The sequence below is a fragment of the Bidens hawaiensis genome, unplaced genomic scaffold (assembly GCF_021521415.1).
Source record: "Bidens hawaiensis isolate Kalapana, Puna unplaced genomic scaffold, B.hawaiensis_p1.1 tig00070273_1, whole genome shotgun sequence".
Classification (NCBI taxonomy): Eukaryota; Viridiplantae; Streptophyta; class Magnoliopsida; order Asterales; family Asteraceae; genus Bidens; species Bidens hawaiensis.
Window position 1 is genome coordinate 1 of NW_027502355.1, and position 20180 is coordinate 20180.

The 20180-nt window shown below is 38.8% G+C and overlaps 1 protein-coding gene across 1 annotated transcript; it reads left to right on the forward strand.

The window, feature by feature from the left end:
• Positions 1–1902: 1902 nt before the first annotated feature.
• On the forward strand, positions 1903–3550 carry LOC143605593 (1-aminocyclopropane-1-carboxylate synthase 7-like). Its single transcript, XM_077081651.1, has 4 exons — positions 1903–2073; positions 2168–2296; positions 2403–2563; positions 2667–3550. The coding sequence occupies exons 1-4, from the start codon at positions 1903–1905 to the stop codon at positions 3529–3531; spliced, it is 1326 nt and encodes a 441-aa protein (XP_076937766.1). The 3' UTR covers positions 3532–3550.
• The last annotated feature ends 16630 nt before the right edge of the window (positions 3551–20180 follow it).

The window sequence follows — 20180 nt, forward strand, 5'->3', positions numbered from 1 at the left end:
GTGAGAAATGTGTAAATGAATATGGGCCACTAGTTTTATCTTAGGTTTTAAATGCTTAAAAATAAATGAAAAATATGTAAATGCGTTCTATCTTTTCAATTAATACAACTAATATAATCATAATAAATCACTCTCTAATTATGGACACACATCCTATACGTGTGTATATTATATGTTTTTCGTGTGTAGGTAATATGTTTTCTTAATTTTGTGTATGTTATATGTTTTTGTTTAGGTTGTATATTTTTTATTGACATTTAATGCTAACATATGTAGATAGTTTTTTGTATTATTTATCACAATGTACCTACGTGTTGATTGATATTGATATATAATATATGAATAAATTATATTTGTGTAGGACAAAATTTTTGAGTGTATGTTATATGTTTTACGTTTGTAGGTTATACATTTTCGTGTGCGTGTGTAGTTTATTAATGCTGAATCTTGTGTGTCGGTTATATGTTTTCGTGTGTATGTTATATGTTTTCTTATTATTAGAACAAGTGTATGTTATATGTTTTTGTGTAGGTTGTGTACTTTTTTGTTGATATTTAATGCAAACACGTGTAAGATAGTTTTTTGTACTATTTATCACAATGTAACTATGTGTTGATGGATATTAATATATTGAGTTGGAAGAAATTGGTTTGGATAGAAAGAAATTTTAATGTATGAATAATTTGTACTTGTGTAGGATAAAAATTCAAGAGAGAAGAAATAAGTTATAAAAATAAATAAATTCTTATTATTTTCCAATTATAACAATTTGATGAGTTATATTAATTGAATAAATAACTGTTATATTTATTAAATATATTAATTGAAGAGAGAGCATGAACTAATACTTTTTCTATTTATTTTTAAGCATTTAAAACATAAAATAAAACTAGTGGTTCATATTCATTTCTCACAGTAATCTTATTTCTCTTCTGAACCATCCCATATATATATATATATAAATTTTTACCTCAGTTAATAAATAACCAGGCGAGACACCGAGAGTTAACGAGCAACGCTAGGCGACAAACGAGATTTGACGGTGGCGGTGCACTAGGCAGCGGCGGTGGTAGCCGGTGAACTGTAGCTGCGGCACCAGCAGTGTAGTAACAGCAGCGGTGGCGGGGTGCTCTGGGATAGCAGCGACTAGGAGGTCCGTGACGGGGTGGGCTCCACGGTACGGCGGCAGATAAGGCCAGCGGCGGTGGTGATGTGGAATTCTTGGAAGAGATGGATCTCCTTTTGGTGGCTAGAGTTTTTTATAATGATAGGTTAATTAGTTTATAAATAAGCTAGTTAAGCTAATACGGGCCACCAAGCGCATATCATGTTTCCAAACGCTCAGTCCATAATATCTCGTTAATTTATGTCATACCTGGTGAACTAACTTAAACGGGTTTCACGCTCGTTACCAACGATGGAATTCTAACAGGTCAAAACTTAATCAACCACGTTAACTTTACCGAACCGATTCATAAACCCAACAAGCCACATAGAAAACACATCATCATAATGGAGATATGATTGGTGGTCGTTTTTATAATAATATATATTGTTTTGGAAATTATTAATATATTATTTAATTACACCATTTTAAATGGTTGGTTTTGATCTTGCTACTTGCTACCTTATTCTAAACAATTAATCATTGCTTCCTTTTGCCAATCTATTGAAGATAAAATAAATTAAATTATATTGGCATGTTGCAAGTGAACCCCACTAACCTTTTTGATATGTGTGTTGCATGTTAAATTTAGACACTTCCTATATATAGGGGGGTTTTGTCAAAGTTTTCATCAACACTTTCTTTTCACATTTTCTCTTTTCATTTCTCTCATACCATCTCTCTGTAGCTCTAAAGTTTCTTTCAACACTAAACTAACTTCAAACTTGAATTCAAGAATGGCAATTGAGATTGTACAACCAAGTGCTGGATTGTCAAAGATAGCAGTCTCACAAACCCATGGTGAAGACTCTCCATATTTTGCAGGATGGAAGGCTTATGATGAAAACCCTTATCATGAAATAGATAATCCTTCTGGGGTCATTCAGATGGGACTAGCTGAAAATCAAGTAAGCAATGACACAACTTATTAAAGTATTCAAACTTTCAAGACTTTAGTATTTTTACCTGGATTTTAATGATTTTTATGATCACTTTTTATAGGTGTCCTTTGATTTGCTTGAAGAATATTTGGAAGCAAATCTTGAATTAGCAAAATGGGGCCAAAAAGTTTCTGGCTTTAGAGAGAATGCTTTGTTTCAAGATTATCATGGGCTTCAATCTTTTAGAAAGGTACCACACCACCACCTTTTTAAATAAATGTGCAAACCCATAATATTTGTTGCAAAAGTGATCAGAAAGTCTAACTTGTTTAATTATTAATTGTTATTATATATAGGCAATGGCAAGTTTCATGGAACAAGTGAGGGGAGGTAAAGCAAAATTCAACCCTGATAGAGTTGTCTTGACAGCTGGTGCAACAGCAGCTAATGAGCTCTTAACCTTTATTTTGGCTGATCCTGGTGATGCTTTGCTGGTCCCAACCCCTTATTACCCAGGGTAGGTAGCAGCCACCAATTATTAGACACAAAACATTAATTTGTCAGAAACTTGAAAAAATATTTACAGTCTTTATTGACATTTTTACCATCAAATAATGCAGATTTGACAGAGATTTGAGGTGGAGAACTGGTGTACAAATTGTCCCAATCCATTGTGACAGCTCAAATGGCTTTCAAATTACACCAGAAGCCCTAGAGGCAGCATATGATCATGCAACATCAATAAACATAAAAGTAAGAGGAGTGCTCATCACGAACCCGTCGAACCCATTGGGCGCAACCGTTCAACGCAAGGTTCTCGAAGAGCTCCTAGAATTCGTGGCCAGAAAAAATATGCACCTAGTATCCGATGAAATCTACTCGGGTTCGGCATTTTGTGCCGATGAATTCATTAGCATTGCGGAAGTGCTCGAATCAAGAAACTACAAAGACTCAGAAAGATGTCACATTGTTTACAGCTTGTCGAAAGATCTTGGTCTCCCGGGGTTTCGAATTGGGACCGTTTATTCCTACAATGATCAAGTTGTGACAACCGCAAGGAGAATGTCTAGTTTCACATTAATCTCTTCACAAACACAGTTTTTGTTGGCATCTATGTTGTCAAACACGGATTTCACCCAAAAATACATTAAGATCAACCGCGAAAGATTGAAGAAACGATACGAAATGATCATAAACGGCTTGAAAAAGGCGGGAATTGAATGCTTAAAAGGGAATGCTGGTCTTTTCTGTTGGATGAACCTGAGTCCATATTTGGAGGAACCCACAATCAAGAGTGAATTAGCAATTTGGAACACGATTATGCATGAAGTTAGGCTAAACATATCGCCTGGATCATCTTGCCATTGTTCCGAACCAGGGTGGTTTCGGGTTTGTTTTGCAAATATGAGTGAAGAAACACTGGAAGTTGCACTCTCAAGAATTCATGAATTCATCAAAGAAAGGAAGCAAAATGGGCAAGTTTAGTGAATGCTATGATTATTAATTACTTATCAAGTTCTCTCTCTTTTTGACAATAATTTTTAGGTGGGAAGCACTAATTAATCAAGATTAGGGTTTTTGCCATCAATAATTTGTGGATGATCATACCGGGATTTAAGTATGTTTTTGCTCTAATTTTCTTTGGGATTTCATAATCTCCAAAGATTTTGAGTTTATAGACCCTTTGTAGAGCGAATGTGTTCGTAACATTATTATTACAATATATCAAAATTATATTATTTTATCCTTGTGAAAACATCATAAAGTTTGCAGTTGCTGGTCTAAAGAGTCTCTGTCTTACCCAACCAATCAATGCTACGAGTTTTATGAATACAATATAATATGTGTTATTTTAATAATAAACATGACTCAATCATATGCGTACACATAAAGCTGCATGGTTTGGCGTTTTTTCTACGATCATAACAGTTTAATTGTCCCATAATTTAAAATAGCCTCATTAGGCTGAGGGGTGTGGGGGCGCGAGAGGGGGCGCGAGTGGGGGCTCCAGCCAATAATATTGTGACGTGTGGCAGAGGGAGAAACTTGATAAGATGGGTGTTGGTTGTGGTGCTCGCGCCCCGGGACATGGTGTGGAGGGGCGCGAGAGGGGGCGCGAGCGGTTTTTTTTTTATTTTTTTATAAATGTATTAAAAAAACGTATTATTAAAAAAACTCATAAATTATTTAAAAAAACACACATTAATTAAAAAAACACATTAATTAAAAAAACACATTAATATCTAAAAAAAAAATTAAAGTACTAAAAAAAAACATTATTTTTATTCTTCGGCTTGGTCTTCTTCGATCAACCTCTTCCGGATACGTTCCTTTTGTTTTTCCATCGAAGCCGAACCCGACCCGTCCGTTGCAACTTGTTTTTTCCGGTGGACGCGTCTTCTTTGTCCCGCAGCTTCACCTTCTGGTTCTTGTGTCTCCGGAACTACAAAGTTAGGAGACGGTTGTATGTTGGATGGTTGAAAGCCGGATGATTGTTGCGACCCCGAATAAAACATCGGTTGGTCCGGTGCCGACCATAAATCATCGTAACTGTAATCTGAATCTAGGTTTGGGTACCAATTTCCAGCCATGTTTTTAAAAAAAGGTTTGGAAGATGGGGTGATTTTGGGTTTTGGGTGTGGTATGTGATATTGGTTTTGGTTTGGGTTTGATATTGGTTTTATAGAGAAAAAAAAATTTTTTTTTTTTAATAAACAACGAGCCCAACGGCTCTATTTACGCATTCCCAGGCCATTTACGCGTTATCCCAGCCGCTAGCCCATCCGCGCCTGCCTAGATTTCCGCGCTCGCGCCCCTCTCGCGCCCCTCTCGCGCCTCGGTGGTGTGGTGCTCGCGCCCCGGGGCGCGAGCGGATGGGCTCACGCGCCCTTTCTCGCGCTCCACACCCCTCAGCCTTAGGCTGAGGGGTGTGGGGGGCTCTAACGGGGGCGCGAGTGGGGGCTCCAGCCAATAATATTGTGACGTGTGGCAGAGAGAGAAACTAGATAAGAGGGGTGTTGGAGCCCCCGCTGGAGCCCCTGGCCCTGGTGTGGACGGGCTCCAGCAGGAGCTCCAGCGGATTTTTTTTTATTTTTTTATAAATATATTCAAAAAACGTATTATTAAAAAAACTCATAAATTATTAAAAAAAACACACATTAAAAAAAACACATTAATATCTAAAAATAAAATAAAAATTAAAGTACTAAAAAAACATTATTCTTATTCTTCGGCTTGGTCTTCTTCGATCAACCTCTTTCGGATACGTTCCTTTTGCTTTTCCATCAGCATTTGATCGACCGGATTTAGGTTACTGAAGTCTCTTGTAAGGAAGTCCAAATCTCTCATTCGACTTTTTTCCATTTTGTCATTAGAGACCACCTCCATGGTTTTGTTGAATTTATTGAGGGATTCAACAAGATCGACGATGTTTACGGCTCCCCCCTCAGCCGGTTTTTTCCCCTTGGCGTCCCGTCCCAATGGCCGCCTCCTCGGCGGTGAAGACGTTTCCTCCCCCGCAATGTTTAGGTCGAATCCAACGCGGCAATCCGACGCGGCAGAAGTGCTATACGCTCCAGACGAACTAGTTTTAGTCCGTTTCGGCCCTACTTCCGCATCATGGTCGGGCGCCACCAGCTCAACCCACTTGGCACACCTTTTCAACCTCTCCCACAACTTTACATCGTCCCACGTCTTCACCGTCCCATACCTCCGCAGACACTCCTGCTTCCACTCTTCGACAGTGAAATTGTAAACCGCCAAATCATCACTGCCACTTGGTCTCATACGACCGGCGTTCCTGTTGAAAAGATTAGTAAACAAGCCGACAAATTTTCTGATTTCGGACCACCGACCCGAAATCATATCGGCGTTCCGCTCTGTACTCCCAACGAGCGAATAGAACGTCTCCCTAACCTTTGTCCAAAAGACCTTGCTCTTTTGGTAGTCGGCTGCCAAATGCATAAATAAATTTGTAAGTCATTTAACTTTTTTATTTAACTTTTTTATTAAAAATCATTTTTAAAAACGTTAAAACAATTACCGCAACGCCGATCCTCAGAAATGACTATCCAAGCCCGACACAGGGCTTCCTTCTCATCCGATGACCACGGAGTGGTTTTCCGTTTCGTCCTCGGAGTCGAAGCCGGTCCCGGCCCGTCCGTTGCAAGTTGTTTTTTTCGGTGGACGCGTCTTCTTGCTCCCGTAGCATCACCGTGTGATTCTTGTGTCTCCGGAACAACAAAGTTAGGAGACGGTTGTATGTTGGATTGTTGAAAGCCGGATGTTTCTTGCGACCCCGAAAAAAACATCGATTGGTCTGGTGACGACCATAAATCGTCGTAACTATAACCTGAATCTATGTTTGGGTACCAATTTCCAGACATGTTTTTAAAAAAAAGTTTGGAAGATGGGTTGATTTTGGGTTTTTTTTTGAAGTTGTGGTAATTGTTTTATGTGATTTTGGGTTTGGTAATTGTTTTAGGTGATATTGGGTTTATATATAGGAAGAATAATTTTTTTTTTATTAAATTAAAGAGCCAACGGCTCATTTGTGTACACTCCAACGGCTCTTTCACGCACCCCAAGCCACCTTTACGCCACATGCCTCCCGCGACCCACCTTGCGCCCGCCTTGTTTTTCGCGCTCGCGCCCCTCTCGCGCCTCTCTCGCGCCTCGGTGGTGTGGTGCTCGCGCCTGGGGGCACGAGCGGAGGGGCTCTCGCGCCCCCGCTGAAGCCCCACACCCCTCAGCCTTAGAATGAGAAGTCCATTTTAGCCTTTTTTTTTTTTCCTCAAAATATTTTATAATTTAGACTTGGAAGACGTTTTGGGAAAAAATGAAAACAAAGAGGGAGCAGTTCAAATTTTGAAAGAAAGTCAGGTAAAAGATGAGATTTGAAGAAATAATACCGTGCAAGTCCAAGTTATTTTGTAATCTTAAAGCAAAAATCCATATTTTTTAAATCATTTTTATTCAAAAACCGTCTTGAGAAATTGTTTTTTTTATGTTTCCTACCTTTCCGGTCCATATTTTCAAATTCTTAGACAAATATATTTTTTACAATTATACCCCTTAACCACCACCTTAAACCACCACCATCACATCGGCCCCATCCCATCACCACCACCGAACCACCACCACCCCCACCCCAAGTTCATAAAATAATTGTGAATTGGAGTTATCTTCAACCAGAGGTACAAGGATTAATGCATAGTGAACATACTGTTTAAGCATTCAATAATAATCAAATAATATAATAGAGAAATGCATATGGATCTGAAAAGAAGTATGGCAGACGGAGAAGAAGAATTGGTAGAATAACAACAACGACAAATAAACGGTATTATGTGTGCTCAATAACCAGACGCAGATCTCGAAGCCTAAACAACAGATTAAATCGTTCCTAACGCAATTGTTCGTAAATAATCAAAATCGCATACACATTATCGGAGTCGGAAACTGAACGGAATCCCGGTGAGTTAGTTCGGCGTAGCGTAAAACATGCTTAAAAATTGCTGTTAAAGGCTATTTCGTAGCTAATAAGTTAGGTCAAATCACTCCGTGAACAATTGTTCGTAAATAAGCAAAATCGCATACACATTATCGGAGTCGGAAACTGAACGGAATCCTGGTGAGTTAGTTCGGCGTAGCCTTCTGTTTCAATGTAATCCAATGAACATGATTGTTTTAACATATATTCTTCAATATTTCTAGTCGGAAATCGACATATAAATTTGTTCGTCGTAGCGTAAAAGTTGCTTAAAGGTTTTGAGTTACAATTTCGAAGGGAAATACCGAAATAGTACCTGAACTGAGAGTAACGGAAACCTGACGGAGAAGTGAACGGAGGAGATGTTGGAGATGGGGTGGGGCCGACGTGATGGTGGTGGTTCAAGGTGGTGGTTTAAGGTGGTGGTTAAGGGGTATAATTGTAAAAAATATATTTTTCTAAGAATTTGAAATATGGACGGGAAAGATAGGAAACATAAAAAATGGTCTCTCAAAACGGTTTTTTGAATAAAAAATATTTAGAAAAATATGAACTTTTGCTCAAAGATTACAAAATAATTTGGACTTGCACGATATTATTTCCTCAAATCTCATCTTTTACCTGACTTTCTTTCGAAATTTGGTGTGCTTCCTCTTTATTTTTATCTTTTCCCAAAGCATCTTGCAAATCTAAATTATAAAAGATTTTAAAGAAAAAAGGGCTAAAATGGGACTTCTTTCTCTAAAATGGACTATTTTGAGAATTTTTTCTAATTTAAATTGATTTAATTTGTATAAAACAAAAAAAGTGAATTGCAGAAATTTTTTTATATTAACCTTAGGCTGAGGGGTGTGGGGGGCTCTAACGGGGGCGCGAGTGGGGGCTCCAGCCAATAATATTGTGACGTGTGGCAGAGAGAGAAACTAGATAAGGGGGTGTTGGAGCCCCCGCTGGAGCCCCTGGCCCTGGTGTGGACGGGCTCCAGCAGGAGCTCCAGCGGATTTTTTTTTTATTTTTTTATAAATATATTCAAAAAACGTATTATTAAAAAAACTCATAAATTATTAAAAAAAACACACATTAAAAAAAAACACATTAATATCTAAAAATAAAATAAAAATTAAAGTACTAAAAAAACATTATTCTTATTCTTCGGCTTGGTCTTCTTCGATCAACCTCTTTCGGATACGTTCCTTTTGCTTTTCCATCAGCATTTGATCGACCGGATTTAGGTTACTGAAGTCTCTTGTAAGGAAGTCCAAATCTCTCATTCGACTTTTTTCCTTTTTGTCATTAGAGACCACCTCCATGGTTTTGTTGAATTTATTGAGGGATTCAACAAGATCGACGATGTTTACGGCTCCCCCCTCAGCCGGTTTTTTCCCCTTGGCGTCCCGTCCCAATGGCCGCCTCCTCGGCGGTGAAGACGTTTCCTCCCCCGCAATGTTTAGGTCGAATCCAACGCGGCAATCCGACCCGGCGGAAGTGCTATACGCTCCAGACGAACTAGTTTTAGTCCGTTTCGGCCCTACTTCCGCATCATGGTCCGGCGCCACAAGCTCAACCCACTTGGAACACCTTTTCAACCTCTCCCACAACTTTAAATCGTCCCACGTCTTCACCGTCCCATACCTCCGCAAACACTCCTGCCTCCACTCTTCGACCGTGAAATTGTAAACCGCCAAATCATCACTGCCACTTGGTCTCATACGACCGACGTTCCTGTTGAAAAGATTAGTAAACAAGCCGACAAATTTTCTGATTTCGGACCACCGACCCGAAATCATATCGGCGTTTCGCTCTGTACTCCCAACGAGCGTATAGAACGTCTCCCTAACCTTTGTCCAAAAAACCTTGCTTTTTTGGTAGTCGGCTGCAAAATGAATAATTAAATTAGATTTCCAGTTAACTTTTTTTTTTAACTTTTTTATTAAAAATCATTTTTAAAAACGTTAAAACAATTACCGCAACGCCGATCCTCAGAAATGACCATCCAAGCCCGACACAAGGCTTCCTTCTCATCCGATGACCACGGAGTGGTTTTCCGTTTCGTCCTCGGAGTCGAAGCCGGTCCCGGCCCATCCGTTGCAGGTTGTTTTTTCCGGTGGACGCGTCTTCTTGCTCCCGTAGCATCACCGTGTGATTCTTGTGTCTCTGGAACAACAAAGTTAGGAGACGGTTGTATGTTGGATGGTTGAAAGCCGGATGTTTCTTGCGGCCCCGAATAAAACATCGGTTGGTCTGGTGACGACCATAAATCGTCGTCAATATAATCTGAATCTAGGTTTGGGTACCAATTCTCCTCCAACGGCTCTTTCTCCTACTCCAACGTTCACTTTTCTCTCTCTTCTCCCGCGACCACACTCACGCCTGCCTGGGGGCTCGCGCTCGCGCCCCGTTCGCGCCCCGGTTCGCGCCCCGGTGGTGTGGGGTTAGCGCCTGGGGGCGCGAGCGGAGGGGCTCTCGCGCCCAGGTTAGCGCCCCACACCCCTCAGCCTTATTATTGCATGCATATCATGTAGAGGAGTCCAACTGTTATCCAGTCGTTTTTGACTGCTATGACATGCATGATTTGGTTTGATTGTATCGTGGGGTCTCTTATCTGCTTCATATAATAATAAATTTTTGATTGATAAATAAAAGCTTCACCCTCAGAGAGAAAATGTATATGTATCAATATTAGATTCAAAGGGTTATTACAAATATTATAAGAGGTTTGGAAAGGTAAAATTGGAGATGTCTCCTGTTTGATTGTTTTTAAGTTCTAATGTTTATAATGGTACGAGTTGGCGTTGTTTTAAAAACCAACTACCTATAAAATCAATCATTTTACTATCTTTAATTTAAGTATTGTTTTGTTATATTTTTTTTAAATCGACTTAGAAAACGTTGATGTGTTATGCGTCATTATATACATAAGTTGTGAAAATATAGGTTGCGTTATTATTTTATAAGTTGCATAATTATTTGTATTACTTATTTTAGCATTCTTGTACATTTTGATTGTTTTTAGTTATGCTGTTGATGTTAATTTTGCAACTAATTAAGAGTTAGTGGGTGTTTGGGTGAGCTTTTAAAACTTACTTATTTGCTTGTTTGCTGGTTGAAAAGCAAAATGTGTTTTGCAAAACTCCTCCAAAAACTTCAAATTGAAGCCTTTTAAAAGTTGTTTTTGCTTTTCAAAAAACAAATCAGTAAAAAAACATTTTTAAAAGCTCATCCAAAACACCCCCTTAAAACCATTCTAAATCCAGGTACTATTAAAGTCTTATGTATGAATTAGATATTCATCTAAATATTTATTCTTTTATATAATTTTGAGTTTTTTTTTCTCTCCCTAATTTGGTTTATTCAAATAGATTTGATTCCAACTTGAATTCTAATACGCTTATTCAACCGGTGATTTTTGATTCATTTTATTATAATTTTGTTCATTTGCTGCCAAATTATTAACCTAATCGGTAACACGGTTTCATACATGATTTTATACTTAAAATATTTACTTTTATATAATTTCAATCATATTTATAATTTATGTATCAACCCGTGTAATACACCTTTTTTTACATCGTACCCCCAATACCCAAGTGAGCAATTCTGAGACGAGATGTCAATTATACATACTAATTTTGACGCCCTAGACCTGACTAACCGGTGAACACCATTAAGAAGAAAACCCACCGATATGGGAAAACTCCGTTGAATCAAGTTTCGAAATTATTAGCCTATGTCATTGAACTATAAGGCCAATACACACGAGTTTTAATCAAGTACACGAATAAATAAAGTAGTAAACTATAAATGTTGGTCCACGGTAGTTAATTGGTTCACCTTAATTAGCCACTAGTAATTAGTAAATTATTTAAATTTAAGGTTGACATTATATAAAATAATAAAATAAGCTTAGTAAACTGATTGACCTTGATTAATTACAATAAATATAATATCCAGTAGTTTATTCATTAAGAAAGTAATGTTTTATTATATATTAACATGTTATCGACGTTCATGTTTGAGTCGACAATGCTTGGCTGCCATATCTGACACGTTGTTCTTGTCGACGCTGACGTCTTCCCACAACGTTGCCGGCGATTTGTTTACAATACGTGTCGCAGAAAAAAAGTTTTTAATGTACACAAATAAATAAAGTAGTAAACTACAAATGTTGGTCGACGGTAGTTAATTGGCACACCTTAATTAGCCACTAGTAATTAGTAAATCATTTAATTTTAAGGTTGGCATTATATAAAATAAGCTTAGTAAACTGATTGACCTTGATTAATTACAATATATATAGGGGGTGTTTGGAATTCCTTATTTTACCTCTTTATAACTTTTTATTAAGTTAATAAGTTACAACATTGTAACTTATAAAATTTTTCCTCTCACAATATAAGCAATCTCAAACACCTTATTACCTTTCAAAAAATTAAAAAGTTATAAGTTGTTGAAAATAAGCAATCCCAAACACCCCCATAGTATATATCCAATAGTTTGACCCAAGCAAAACTCTGAAGTTAGTGTGGGTTCAGTTAAGACAACATGGTCTGACCAGAATTGAACAACGTGACTCTTCAAATTGGAGAGTGTGATATGACCTAACACACAAAAAAAATTCATTGTTCTAAAAAAAATATAATTGTTATCAAATGTTACCTTTTTAACAACTAAATTACATGATAATATATATGTGGTTTAGAAGAATTGAAATTTTAAGTCTTTCTTGTGACAAATAATTGCATGTTGGTGTGTATGTGTTTTGAGGATTTCTTTTCTTAAAGTAGTAGATTTATTAAGAAAAAAGTGATTTTTAGGTAATTAATATTTGACCAAATGGATTTTAGGTGTTCAGCTATCTGAGATAACTAGATTGTGTTTATCTCTCCTAGTGACTTTCTATGTAAGCGACGACATGTGCATCTATGGTGATTGGATCGGCTATCTCAGATGGCTAGATCCAAGTGGTAGCACAAGATGAGATCATCCATCTGAGATAGCAGATTGAAATCCTACTTTATTTCCCTTCACACCATTTCGTCTGTGGCAACAAAAGATAGTACCTACCATTGAAATAGTTGGATTGAATTTCCTACTTTCATTCACTCCAAACTCGTAGGTGTGCACCTTTGAAGATGCAAATATGATTTGAAAGAATATAGCTTTAGTTGATAGAATGTAACATCTTTTGAACATTATTCTCGTTAGTATTCCATGCAAATAAGTCACAAGAATTGATAATTTTGATTCCACAAACACACACATAAATAAATAAATAAATAAATAAATAAAATGCTTTTTCTCTATATATTTATCCAACCTTTCCGTTTACAAGTCTTCCATCTTTCTCAAATTACTACCTCATGTTCATAAATTTTTAATAGCAATTTGCATTTGTGGTCAATATGTTGTTCGCACATCCTGGACTGATTGCAACCCAGGACGTAGATTCTACTCATGTCCACGATTTGTAAGAACCATAATTTTCCTTGTTAATATTCATTTGACAATTTTCTTAAATTTCAAATATTTTACAAGGTCCCAAATGTCAAAAAAAAAATCTAGGCTGGATAGACTCGTTCGTGTGTGATTGTGTCGTAGCCATTATTCCTGGACTTTTACGTTTTAAAAACATGCTTGAATATGAAGTTATTTTCTAACAAAGCATCGTTTGAAGAACAGGCTTGAAGAACAATGAATGAAAGCATGGAGTTCAATCTAGCTTTCCTAAATGGCTGGTCTCATATTGTGCTGCCACATGACGGAATGATGTGTAAGGAAATACACTTAGATCCAGCCATCTGAGATGGCCGATCCTGTCACCACAAATGTACACATCGTCGCTTACGTGAAACACCACTAGGAGTGATAAACTCAATCCAGCCATCTCAGATGGCTGGATAACTAAAATCCATTTAGTCTATTGTCAGATACCTAGAAACTACTTTTTTTTAATAAACTTACTATTTTAACAAAAAAAACGTGTTTGAGTGTAGATAACCATGTAAATATGTTTTTATTCGTTTATGTTTTATGATATACGGTGAACATTGTTTTAATAAAAGCATGGAGGGACTTCGTTGCAAATGTAAAGGTATGTGTAACGAAGTCCTAACCATGGATCTATTTTGATTTCTTTTCTTATAAGATGGTCAATCCGTTGTTTGTTGGCGCACTTACTGAGCTCATCCACGGGCTTGGTCAATTGACAACGTAATCCACATAAAAAAAAGTGTTGCTTAAATCAACAATAAACACATTTATTATTATTTAATTTAATTAATTAGACGAAAGACAGGATAACTATTAACTTTACAAACACCCATAAGCTACGGATGATCTGATATTGTGGCATATGGCCTTTGTAATTGGTGTTTATAGATTTGACTTTATTGGTTTCAGTTATTTGTTTAATTTGGTTAAATTATTAAAACAATTATTTTATAAAAATTTTAGTCAAATATGATTATTTAAATAAAAGCTAGCCATATGACGGTGTTGTGGCAGGATCAGTTCAAGCAAATAAGGAGAAACTAAGAAGAAATTTAGAGAGAGTAATTTGAACAATTTTCTGGATGATTTTCATAAAAAGTTAATAACTCCCTTTTAAAGGGTACAATGGACTCAAAGCACTACTCAACTACTCCTAATGAACTGGAAAACATGTACATGGAAACTTAGTCATGGACCACAATTTCCTTTATTCTCTCTCACCCACTTAGAATTGAAAATACTAACATAATAACAAAACATGCAAGACTTAATAAACAATTAAAATAACGTGCATGGACTTGGGTACGTAACAATCCACCCCGCTTGAACTCACCTTGTCCTCAAGGTGAAAGTCCGGATGTGCCTTCGCAAATCTCCACTTGGTCTCCCATGTAGCGTCTTCTCGAGCTCTACCGACCCACTTGACGAGTATTTCGGTACGTGGGCGATACTTTCCCTTTTTAATCACCCTTTCATCTAGAATACTTTCTTGCTGTGGTAAGGAAGAAGAGAGATCGTAGTCTTCTCCGGTTGCTGTAGTTGCGTCTTGGACTTCTCCAATACACTTACGTAAGAGGCTAACATGGAACACGTCATGAATTAAGGACCCGGGAGGTAGTTGAACTTGATACGCCACTTGCCCGACCCGTTTAATAACTTTATACGGCCCGAAAAACCGAGGGCTGAGCTTGTGAAACAGCCGTGTTGCAACTCTAGTTTGTCGATACGGTTGTAGTTTAACATATACAAAATCACCCTTCTTAAATTCAACCTCCCTACGTTTCTGATCAGCCTGGATTTTCATGCGGTTTTGAGCCATAACCAAGTTAGCCCGGAGTTGACGAAGAAGTACGTCCTGATCACGAAGATAGTCGTCTACAACCTGAACATTTGTGGTACCCGGAACATAGGGTATGAGTTTCGGAGGCGGACGACCATACACTATCTGGAAGGGAATCATTTTTGTGGAGGCATGAATGGAAGTATTATAACTATACTCGACCCATGGAAGCCACTCGATCCACTTTTTCGGTTGATCGCCTGCAAAACATCATAAATACTGCTCCATTGTACGAATGAAAACCTCCGTTTGACCATCCGTTTGTGGATGGTAGCTAGAGCTCATACACAAAGTGGTACCTTGCAACTTGAAAAGAGCCTGCCAAAATGAACTTATGAAAACCATATCTTACCACCGTAGTAGGAATACCATGAAGCTTAACGATATGAGTGACAAACTCTTGTGCCACCGAAACGACCGTGAACGGATGCTTTAATGGAACGAAATGAGCGTATTTAGAAAGTCTATCGACCACCACCATAATAACCGAGAACCCCTTTGAGTTTGGTAAACCTTCAACAAAATCCATACTTATATCTTCCCAAATTTTTTCAGGAATTGGCAAAGGCTGCAATAACCAACCCGGTAGCATACTGTCGGTTTTAAACCGTTGACACACTTGACATTCCTGGATGAAACGCTTGACCCTTTCCTTTAACCCAACTCACCAAAAAGTTTGCTTGACTTTACTTAGTGTTTTATGATACCCAAAGTGCCCACCTTCAGGAGAAGCATGGCAAAGATGCAATACAGTACCCAATAAAGGAGAGGTTGGACTTAAAAGGACAGCCCCATCACGAAACCAAATACCATCACGAAAGATCACTTTATGTTGAAACCTTGGGTTTAAGTTAGAAGGCAATTTAAAATAATAAGGATCAAGTTGTACCTCACGTTGAATGTCATGCCAAATAGTGGAACACGGATGTGAAATAGCCATGTATTCAGGAAGACGTGAGAGTGCATCCGCCCCTTTGTTGCAAACACCCTTTTTATATTCAATAGTATAGTCGAAACCCAACAACTTAGGTAACCAACGAGCTTGCGCCGGTGTCGAGAGGCGTTGCTCCAATAAATATTTAAGGCTTATGTGATCGGTCTTAACAACAAAGGGCCGCTCAAGTAAGTAATGACGCCACTTCCGAACCGCCTTAACCACCGCCAACATTTATTTTTCATAAGTGGACCATGTAAGCATCGAACCCTTCAACGGGGCACTATAAAATGCAAGAGGCCTGCCATGTTGTGTAAGAACAGCCCCGATACCCACCCCGCTTGCGTCACACTCAACCGTAAAAGGTTTAGAACAATCCGGAAGACCTAAAGTAGGAGTAGTGGTTAAGGCCTCTTTATGGCCTTGAATGCATTGTCAGTGGCTTCATCCCAGACAAATGGACCTTTACCCACCAATTTGTGTAAAGGAGCCGCGATGCTTCCGAACCCCTTTATGAACTTGCGGTAATATCCCGCCAACCCTAAGAATCCCCGAACACCCTTAGCAATCGTAGGAGTGGGCCACGCTAAAACAGATTGAACCTTGTCCGGTTCGACCGCGACACCATCAGCGGAAATAAGGTGCCCCAAATAATGGACCTGTGATACCCCAAAACAACACTTGGACTGCTTTGCATAAAGATTATTAGTTTCTAAAATTCCAAGCACAATAGTTAAATGCTCCACATGTTCCTCAAGGTTTTTTGAATATACTAGGATATCATCAAAAAAACCAATATAAACTTACGAAAAAATGGTCGAAATAAATCATTCATCAGGCATTGGAAGGTAGCCGGGGCGTTGGTAAGCCTAAACGGCATGACAACGAACTCGTAATGGCCCTCATGAGTGCGAAAAGTGGTCTTGTGAATATCTTCATCCCGGACACGAATCTGGTGATACCCGGAACGCAAATCAAGCTTTGAATAAATCCGGGAAGCATGTAACACATCCAACAGTTCATCAATCATTGGTATTGGATACTTATCTGTGACAGTAATGTCATTGAGAGACCGATAGTCAATACAAAAACGCCACGAGCCATCCGATTTTTTGACAAGTAATATCGGCGATGAGAAGGGGCTGTGACTAGGTCGAATCAACCCTTGTTGGAGCAGCTCACGGACTTGTCGCTCAATCTCAGACTTTTGTAAATATGGTTGTCGGTAAGGACGAGCACTAACAGGTTGCGGGTGTGAGCGGAATGCCATGGTCCTGGAAACGCTTCGGAGGTAGTGTGGTTGGTTCATGAAATACCATGGCAAAACGGTTCATAACCTGCTGAATCGCTGAGCAAGGATACAAAAAAATCGGTAGAGATAATATACCCTTGGACGTTGATAGCTAAGCCTCGTACACGACCCGCACATGATACTTGTTCGCGATTCGCCACTACAACTTTGAAGGGTGTATCTTGTTCCACCTTGAGGCCTAAACGATCCACCAAAGCCTGATCGATAAAGTTATGGGTACTCCCCCCGTTGACTAACACAACCACACGTGTGTTTTGAATCTGACCTGGCAGACGTAGGGTTTGTGGAGTGAGGGCACCAGTGATTGCATGGAAAGATATTTCTGCATGGGAATCGTCTATAAGTGTTCCGGAATGTTCCTCATCGACATCAGTGACATCTTCAATCATAAAAAATTGAGGTTTGTTGCATTTATGCCCCGGTGTATATTGCTCATCACAATAGTAGCAAAGCCCTTTTTCTCGACGTAAGCGGGCCTCGTTATTAGCGATTCTGCGAATAGGGGTGGGGGCTGGAAGGGATAACTTAGATGTGGGTCCAGGGCCCAAAAGCCCAGCAGAGGAGGAGGTTTTAGCGGATAAGATAGGTGTTAGGGTTTTGGTATAAGGGAAAAGCTTACGTTGCAAGGCTATTTTATCTTCAACCAGACGAGCAATACTGATGATGGCTTCCGATAAGTTGCGAGGCTTTTTTATCTTTACCTCCAATAGAATTTCATATTTTAAACCACCGATAAAACAACCGAGAAGAAACACATCCGGCAAACCATCTACCCGGTGTGAGATCCTCTCGAACGCCTCTTGATAGGCTGCGACCGTGGTTGTCTGTTTAAGACGAGAGAGAGCTTCAGACGGATCGTCAAAATTTGTGGGACCAAAACGGTGAAGGAGGGCCGTAGTAAACTCAGCCCAAGTAAGTGGTCCACGGGACTTCGTATACCACTTGTGCCATTGGAGAGCAATGCCGTCAAGGTGGAGCGCGGCGAGGTCGGCTTGCTTGGCTTCCGGGACCTTCTGAAAGTCAAAAAACTGCTCAGCTTGATAGAGCCAAGCCGTCGGGTCATCCCCACTGAAACGGGGAAAGTGCAGTTTGAGGTAAGGTTTATGTTCGGCACCGGGATGCACAACGACACCACCACCAAATCCGGACGGACCAGGGGTGGCCTTATCCTGTTTGGTGTCAATCGTTGCCTGAAGAGTGTGGACATCACCCATGAGTTTTTCGAACATAGCATTGAATTTGGCTAGGGTATCTTGGGTTTCTTGCTGGAATTGCTCGGTAGTTTTCTTGCGAGTGTCCATGGAGATCACCACTGCTCTGATATCACTGTTGTGGTAGGATCGGTTCAAGCAAATAGGGAGAAACTAAGAAGAAATTTAGAGAGAGTAATTGGAACAATTTTCTGGATGATTTTCATAAAAAGCAAATAACTCCCTTTTAAAGGATACAATGGACTCAAAGCACTACTCCACTACTCCTAATAAACTGGAAAACATGCACATGGAAACTCAGTCATGGACCATAATTTCCTTTATTCTCTCACTCACTTAGAATTGAAAATACTAACATAATAACAAAACATGCAAGACTCAATAAACAATTAAAATAAACCCACATGCATGGACTTGGGTACGTAACAGATGGTTAATTATATGCTAATGACATCATGAATGTTGGTTACAAATTAACTCGGTTGCAAGTTGTCATTAATGTTGCAACAGAACTTATCAATCATTATACTTTGCAACGGACTTTATATTGTTGCAAGCCCGTTGCTAATGTTCGATATGCAAAACATGGTTTAACTAGGGATGGCAATGAAACCCGAACCCGATGGGAAAACCCGAAACCCAACATAAATGGGACGGGTAATACCCGACCCGTCTATTTGTGCTGGTTCTACTTAAGCAGTTTGTCAATTTAAACAGTCAATTATTCCTATCCCTTTCGTTCACATATCCTTTCTTTCTTATTAACATACATCATTTAATCATGCACTTTACCTTTACTGATCTTGCTTGAGCGACACATGGCATTCTTGAACTGGCATCTTCTTTCCTTTCTTACTTAAATCCCATTCTCTGTTCGAGTCTAAGCATGTAGGATGCTTAAATCTCTCGAACTTTGCTCTGATACCAACTTGTAAGGCCCCGTTACCGGTAACCCTACTTTCGTGTTGGATTTACTCATAAACACAGTTCTAAATATCAGAGTTAATTAAAAACTTTACGCGGAATATAAAACTTTCATAAAACATTACATATCGATTCATAATCATGTCTTAAAACATTCCTCTTGTCTTTCAAAATCAAACATAACTTATAAAACATATCAGATCTTCAGATGCCAGGCTTTAGTCTTCTGCCATGTGTCCTCCACTCAAGCCAGCTGTCTCAGTCTACTCACCTGCGTGCATACTAAAAGTTAGCTACGCTGAGTGAGTTCTAGTTAATCATACAATACCATACAATACCTTATTACATACATACGTACTCAACCTCATAACTTTCTTTCATACACACATAAGTACTCATACCTTCATTCTTACTTACATACTTTCTTTCTTACTTACATACTTTCTTTTCATTCATAATCATACGTTTTAAAGAGCCTTTCGCCCTATAACCTCACAGATATTATAAGGGTCTGGTCCCTAACATCACAGATATTATAAGGGTCTGGTCCCTAACATCACAGATATTATAAGGGTCTGGTCCCTAACATCACAGATATTATGAGGGTCTGGTCCCTAACATCACAGATATTATTAGGGTCTGGTCCCTAACATCACAGATATTATTAGGGTCTGGTCCCTAACATCACAGATATTATTAGGGTCTGGTCCCCTGTTTTCGAATATTAGTAGGGTTCGATTCCCTCTTCGTTACCATACAACCATACATCATACCTCGAGTATTATTAGGGCTCGGTACCCTTTTCGTAACCATACAACCATACAACCGTCATTTCCTTCTTTTATTAACTTTATTACGTTCATACACATAAACATACATATCATACTTGCCATATTTATAACGTTACAACCTGACAGTACGTGCAATATCCG

Excerpts from the sequence above, each read along its gene's own strand:
- LOC143605593 (XM_077081651.1), top strand. The coding sequence starts at position 1,903 with ATGGCAATTGAGATTGTACAACCAAGTGCTGGATTGTCAAAGATAGCA. Across the intron at positions 2,074-2,167 it reads TGGGACTAGCTGAAAATCAA|GTGTCCTTTGATTTGCTTGA; the intron begins GTAAGCAATGAC and ends CACTTTTTATAG. Across the intron at positions 2,564-2,666 it reads CCAACCCCTTATTACCCAGG|ATTTGACAGAGATTTGAGGT; the intron begins GTAGGTAGCAGC and ends CAAATAATGCAG.